Source organism: Cupressus sempervirens, chromosome 1 (genome assembly GCF_028749045.1).
Source record: "Cupressus sempervirens isolate cs-2001-9-10 chromosome 1, ASM2874904v1, whole genome shotgun sequence".
Taxonomy (NCBI): Eukaryota; Viridiplantae; Streptophyta; class Pinopsida; order Cupressales; family Cupressaceae; genus Cupressus; species Cupressus sempervirens.
The window spans coordinates 812621438-812628689 of record NC_143118.1 but is presented as its reverse complement, the minus strand read 5'-3'; the positions used below and the strand labels follow the sequence as shown (position 1 = coordinate 812628689).

The following is a 7252-nucleotide window of genomic DNA, read 5'->3' as shown; positions in this document are numbered from 1 at the left end:
CCATAAAATGTGAGTGTATCTTTGCATTCACCAAGTATTTGCTCATAGAGTCAAGAAAAACTCGCATGAGAATCATTCTAATGATTTATATGCACAACATTTTTGTCTTCCTAAATGGGTACTTGATTGTATTAACTATATTTTGAAATAAAATAGAAGTAATAAATATACTTTTTGAAATAATCTTAACAAAAATGTATCATCCAACACAAACATTGGCTTGTAATATTTATCATTTCTACAAAAATTGCTACTATATCATCCAACACAAACTTTGGCTTGTAAACCTCACATAGTATAGCAAAAACTTGAACCTTCCACTCGCACTTCTTTGAGAGCCAAAGTTTAAACCTTTAACTGCCCAAGTCCAACAAGGATGCAATCTAGAAGACTATATTTGGTCATGGTCTTGAAAATCTCCTACTGTTTGTTCACAAAGTCAAATAAATATTAGCCCAAGAATTTATTCTAATGACTTCTCGGAACAATAATAGTCTTCCTAAATAGATATTTGATTTTATGAATATTATTTTGAAAAAAATATAATTTTAAATTAATTAAATCTTTTTAAAAATCTATTTAAAAAATCTATCATTCTTACAAATATTTACTCATAACAATTAAAATGATTATAAAAATATTATTTTTTAAAAAATAATTATAAAATTAAAAATTGTACATACTAACTTAAAGTAATCAAATTTTCACAATCTCTTAGAAATGCATGTCATAAATAAACAAGAGACGCAATGCGTCATAGTTCCTGCCCAATGCATAATGGTTGTAGAGGTGTAGATGAGTGAGAACAAGGTTAAATAGTTCTAAATTAACATTGTGAATGCATTAATTTTTTTCTAAAAATGCACTTGTGATCTCATAGGATGGTTCATGTTTTGTTGTTAAGTTCTCGTGTTATTATATATTTGGGCATTTAAGCCCAAGAATTATAGAACTTGAAGAAGTGACGAAGCATTTGGAGTATCACATTATATGTTTAAGCATGTTATGCATGCTACTAGAGAACCATAAGTAGTTGGAAAAACCCCCTCAATGATCAATACATATAAATTTGATGTTGATGAATAAATATGATATAATAAATAAGAAATGGAATATAACTATTTAATTTTAATACATAGTTTATAAAAACTTAATAATAATTTACATATCTTTTAGAATTGAATTATTTCTTTTTTGTGGTTATTTCCTTTACTATGTTTTTTTATGTAAAATATAATTATTAATTTAATATCAAAATATATATTTAAGTTTTAAATATATTTAAACTAAATGATAAATTGTTTAAATATAAAATATTAATAATAATAAATGATATAATTTACAAATTGTAACACTTATCAATTATACATATTACAAACACAATTATAAAATATAATTAAAAAATAATATTGTTTAATTTATTTGTACAAAAGTAAAATAACATTAATAATTTAACAATTTTTATTAAAAAAGCAAAGTTTTAAAAAAATTAGAAATTCAAATAGAAAGATATAAAATATTGAAATTATATTTTTATTGAGAATTAATATTGATTAGACATGTGTGGGGTGGAAGATAAAATGATTGAAAAAAAAAAAAATTTATCAACTTAAAGGTAAGGTAAGGTAAGGTGGTTTTATAGTCCACGACACTATGCCATAGTTTTTGGGTTTACATATGGTGACAGTGATATGGGACTACCTCGTACTCTTTTTCGAGAGGCGCTTGGCGCTACAAACGAGGCGTACATACCCTACCCCCCAGTGGGATTTGAACTTGTGACCTCTCTTTCAAGAGTACAAGTTCTACAAATGTTGAAAGGATAAAGTTGTAATTAATGCATTCATTCATGCAAGATGAAGTTGTTAGAAAATATTTGTATTTTTGTTAAGGAAAATTAATTTTCTTCCTCATCAAAAATAGTATGGATCAATAGAATGATTGAAAAATGTGATTATAAAATAATGAAAAATTAGAAAAATATATAAACATTTGAAATTTCATATAATGTTTTAAATTCTTTGCTTTGATTGGTCAGTATTAATGTCTTATTAGCAATGACATGAATGCATAAGTATTCATGTCTTTGGAGAACTAATAAAATCTAATAATTGATTTTAAAAAACTGATTTATCAAATAATTGATAATACTTACTATTTCTAGAACAATTACTTATACAATATGGTCTACTAAAACATCTAAAAACCTTTTGTTATCCAAAAATGGATATTTATTAAATATAAAGTATTATATTTTATAAATTTCAGTGAAAATCATGACAAACCAAGTGCAAATATGTGATACATCTATTAAATATGTGCAACTTGAAGTTTGAAAAGGCACACTACTGTTGTGACAGCATTCCCAAAATCATTTACCAAAACCCTTGAAGTTCGAGCACTTAATCATCCTGCGACTAAATTATAAGCAACTTATTACCAATGTTGACCTTATCCCGAAGGAATCCTTTTTCACCATATTAGCCTATAAAAACTTCACATTGGGGTATGCTGCTTACATATATGAGCTAATTGGGACAAAATATAACCCTCGGCAAGGTTTTTTATCAGTACCTGACTTGGCCTTCGAAGCCCCCAGCGAAGTGGGTACTGAGCTTTTTTCATTCCGAGGCAAGTATTTGCTAAATCTTCAATCATGGCTGATTTTAGATTCAAGTACTGATTAGGAAAGCTGTTGTTCATTCGTAATTTTAGTAGTTTGGATTCACTTTTATGTTGTCTTGCATTGTATATCAATTGGGTATCTAGTGGACTTGTTTGTTCTTGGTGACCTAGATAACTATTGGGATTTACTTATTTCGTCTAATCTTTTTATAATTTTTTAACTGGTGGGGCAGCTAAGATTTGCTTCAGCAGTCTTAATTTTTGGGAAAAATTTGCCTGATCCAAGGTTTGCTTGATATAGAGGGTGAGTTAATCTGATATTAGACCTACCGGCCTTGTTCATATATTAACATATGGGTAGTTGTTGAAAATGTCCATATTCAGTAGCTTTCCGATCAATTATTTATAGTCTTCGATGTGGGTTTTAGGTTTTGTCTGGATATTTGATTATTTTGAGGTTAAAATCAGTAAGTTTACACGTTTTCTTTATCTGTTATGTCTGTATGTTCGGTGATTTATGAATTTGAAATGGTTTATCCCGTTTCCTGTTGTTTTCTGTTCAATACAAGGATGATTTTGGACATGTGGGTAGTGAATTCGGATTCAGAAAATTCATTTCCGTAACTTCTAGCTCATATATACTGTTGAATTTTTTACTCAGCATAGGTTTTTCTATTTTATTCTGACTCTTTTGATCAAGATATTTTATTTGTAGATATTTACATAGGGAAATGTTCAATACAATGATGTTTTTAGACATGTGGGTAGTGAATTGGGATTCAGAAAATCCATTTCCGTAACTTCTAATTCATATGTACTGTTGAAGTTTTTAACTCCGTCTAGGTGTTTTTATTTTATTCTGACTTTTATGATCAAGATATTTTATTTGTAGATATTTACAAAGGTAAATATTCAATACAAGGATGATTTTGGACATGTGGGTAGTAAAATTGGATTTAGAAAATTCATTTTCTTGACTTCTAATTCATATATATTGTTGAACTTTTAACTCAGTATAGGTGTTTCTACTTTATTGTGACCTTTTTTTATCAAGATATTTTATTTGTAGATATTTGCATAAGAACATATTCAAATTCTTTTATTTGGATCTTAAGCTGAACTGGGTTCTAGGTTCAGTGAAGCATGGCCAGCAAGCGTATTCAGAAGGAGCTTCAAGACTTGCAGAGGGATCCCCCCACCTCCTGCAGTGCAGGGCCGGTGGGTGAGGACCTATTCCATTGGCAGGCAACTATAATGGGTCCAGCTGAAAGCCCTTATGCTGGAGGGGTCTTCTTTGTCATGATCCATTTTCCACCTGATTACCCCTTCAAGCCTCCAAAGGTCAACTTCCAAACCAAGGTAAGCAAAATTAGATATAGCTAGTAGCATCAATACTGTTTTCAGGGAAAACTAATTAATAGCATTTAGTTACAAATCCAATAGTTGTGTTAGAGTTGGTTTTAATTTTACAAATTCAGCACACCAGTTCTACTGAAAACGCTAGTTGGCAGAATTATTGGTTGAGTTGAAACAGGGAAAATTAGTGGATGAAAACTTTGTTGTAATTATTCTTTAGTTGCCTGGAGAAAACATCAACCATTTGGAACCCAGCATCAGAAGGGATGATGAATATTCTTTACAACCAAATGAAATATAATCGAATCACATTTGCTATTTCCTTGGGCATCTCCTGTTACCTGATAATTTAAGCTGGAGTCGACTGCTTAGGATTCTAATAAAATGATTTTAGCCATATCATAACCAATAATTATTTTTCTCATTCATTTTCAGCATTAATTCTTCTAGAATAGAATGCTTTTATTTCTACAATTTAAAAACAAGGGAGAAGAGCAACTTTGGTTGAACCCTGCAGCAGCAGTTATAACGTCTAGAGCAGAGTTCCATGACTCTTCATGAGTTGTGCGGATAGTCTGAGTCACCGAGTCAAGCAGACCTTGCCGAGTTTTTATGACTCGGTCCAGGTCATGGAATATTGATATATAATTGCAGATATATATATAATTATAGAAGTTTATAATTTCAAGGGTTTTATCATTTTGCCAAGTCATTTCCGAGTTGTAGCTGAGTCATGAGTTGAGCCACAAGTCAAGTCAACCTTGCTGAGTCTGGGCTGAGTCCGAGTCTGGGAACTCTGGTCTAGAGTGCTTGTTCTTACTCTAGCATTATCATTCAATGAAATGCCGAGGAAAATTTCTGCAGGAGCAGTATCACACTTATTTTCTTCTATGAGATGCAGGTCCTCATTGAGAAATTAAAAAAATGTTTTATTAGAAGTTTGGAGCTTCAGGGCCCATAATATTTCAACACAATTCTTTAGGGGAAAACTGCATGAGTCCATAGTATTTTATCACAACGTTGAAAAGAACTGTTAAAGTTTTTTGAATTTATGTTATAGATCACACACCATGTTCCATCATCAGGAAGCATTCTTATGCATTATAATTTTTGCTTTTTCTAAGAAAAGATAGGCAGGGACACACTTGAAGAAAAAAGATTAAGAACTATACTGGTATGGTGATTTTCTGAGGACATTCTTTTTGTATAGTCACCTTACCTTTTGTGGGTGGAGTTTTGGTTGTAGAGAGTATCAAAGATATGATAGAGCAGAAAAATCCAAGAGCTGATTTCTCATGTTGCAGGAGCTGAAGATTCTGAAGGGACCGAGAAAGGCTGTCGCATCAGAGGAATGAAAGTTCAGTTATACTTTCGTTTTCTATTTAGTATGAGCAGAAGAAAGGGTTATAAAACAAGCACGAAATTTTATGAACAAAATAAAATGATGCCTACAAAAAGTTGACACTTGGTGAGAAGGTTAGTGTGGTGCTGATTCTAGAATGCAGAGAGCCAAGACAGGGAAACAAATAATTTAATAAATAAAACATCAACAAAACCTGTCCAGATGGACTTTGTTAAAAAAATGCTTTCAGCTATTATGTTGGATCCAGATAGAACAATGTCAGTTAAATAATAAATGTTGCAGGTATCAGAAATATTAGGAATGGTGCAACGAAGGCTTGTATGATTCAATGCAAAAGACCCTTGAGCTTTGTGCATTAACCAAAACAATAAGTTATCTCTGTAAAAATTATCACCATTCATTTCTTGATTTCACTCTATTTGTGGCTCATATGGTACTGCATTGTTGACGTTTTCTATGTTTGTTCATTTTTTTATCATTGATTAACTAAAGAGTCTGTCTTTATTTTTTTTGTCTCTGTGATTATGTCATGTTTCTTTGGATAATTGAAATTCCACTTGCTCATACGGTTTCCTAATATCTGTTTACTTTTTCTTAATTCTTTGCACACAACTGGCTCCTGAATTCTAACAGTCTGACTATTTTTTTCTATTAAATGCATACTCCTTGGGATGAACATAGTTTTCTTCTTGTTTTCTCCATCGTCTTTCCTCTTAACAATAGAGCATATAGGATTTGTTGCATGGAGCAAAATCAAATTGTGTCTGTTTAAATGAACCTTTATAGAGTTGATGTGATGCTCAAATGTAGGCTTTCTGCCAGCAAGAGCGTGGCATAGTTTTGTGTTAGCATAATATGTATAGCTTTTCATTTGACTGACATGATGCTATCCTGTCCTTAATTAGGTTTATCATCCAAACATAAATTCAAGCGGTAGCATTTGCTTGGACATCCTGAAGGAACAGTGGAGTCCTGCACTGACAATTTCAAAGGTACTATTGTCAATTTGCTCTCTCTTAACAGATCCTAATCCAGATGATCCTCTTGTTCCTGAAATAGCCCATATTTATAAGAATCAAAGGACTCGTTACGAAGAGACAGCGAGAGCATGGACTCAAAAGTATGCCATGAACTGATCGGAGTTCAGGAATGATGAACCTCTAACTTCTATATATAAAGGTCAGGGAAGAGTTTGCAGTTCATAAAATCCTTGATTTTGTTTATCAAGTGTTATCTTCTTCCTCAACTCAAGAAGACAGGAGAATTACTATTCTCATGGTATAAGATTGAGACTTAAGGCATTCAGGAGAAGCCTTGATATGGTATAAATGCATGTGATGTTATATTGTACATTTTGAAGTGGAATTTAATGTTTGATTCATAATTGACCCTTACTTTATGATGAAGGTATCTATAAGGTTTTTCTTAGCCTATTAGTTTAGAGTGTAAGAATGTTGGTATTTTGATTATTTCCATTCGATTGCAAAGTCTGTTACAAAACCATTTTTCATAGTGATGCTAGAATAAACTTCAATTGATACAAAATGCATGTTGTGAAATTGAGACCCAAATTTCAGATGCAACACAGATCTGTCTCGCTTTTAGATTTCCTAGATTCTTTTGGTCATGTGGTATGTGCTTCCTAAGTTTTTTATTTGATGTGCTTCAAACTCCAAATGCAGTTATTAAATTGGTATTAAATCTTCCAAACACTTGGGTAGATGTTCTTCCAGAGTTAGTCTGGCAGGTAAACATTGGCCTTGTAAGGAAGGTGGATGTGTACAGCATTTGTCAGAATTTTCCATTTGCTTGTTGGAAACAATTGGGGTTGCTACTGTATTTATCAAATTGCTTGAAATAGTAATGGGAAACATTAATCAGATACTCTGACAGCAATTCAATTAATTA

At 31.6% G+C, this 7252-nt stretch overlaps 1 protein-coding gene across 4 annotated transcripts; it reads left to right on the top strand.

Annotated features, from left to right (window-relative positions):
• The first annotated feature begins 2517 nt into the window (after nucleotides 1-2517).
• On the top strand, nucleotides 2518-6772 carry LOC149580357 (ubiquitin-conjugating enzyme E2 5A-like). 4 transcript variants are annotated; one of them, XM_089790426.1, is made up of 4 exons: nucleotides 2518-2631; nucleotides 2859-2929; nucleotides 3757-3984; nucleotides 6250-6772. In XM_089790426.1, the coding sequence occupies exons 3-4, from the start codon at nucleotides 3769-3771 to the stop codon at nucleotides 6478-6480; spliced, it is 447 nt and encodes a 148-aa protein (XP_089646552.1). In that variant the 5' UTR covers nucleotides 2518-2631; nucleotides 2859-2929; nucleotides 3757-3768; the 3' UTR covers nucleotides 6481-6772. The 4 variants fall into 4 exon arrangements, with proteins under 4 accessions (XP_089646552.1, XP_089646542.1, XP_089646539.1 ...); XM_089790416.1 differs by lacking the exon at nucleotides 2859-2929 and having other exon boundaries at nucleotides 3763-3984; XM_089790413.1 differs by lacking the exon at nucleotides 2859-2929.
• The last annotated feature ends 480 nt before the right edge of the window (nucleotides 6773-7252 follow it).

Coding starts and splice junctions, on each gene's coding strand:
- LOC149580357 (XM_089790416.1), top strand. CDS start 3,769: ATGGCCAGCAAGCGTATTCAGAAGGAGCTTCAAGACTTGCAGAGGGAT. Junction 3,985..6,249: donor AGGTCAACTTCCAAACCAAG/GTAAGCAAAATT, acceptor GTCCTTAATTAG/GTTTATCATCCAAACATAAA.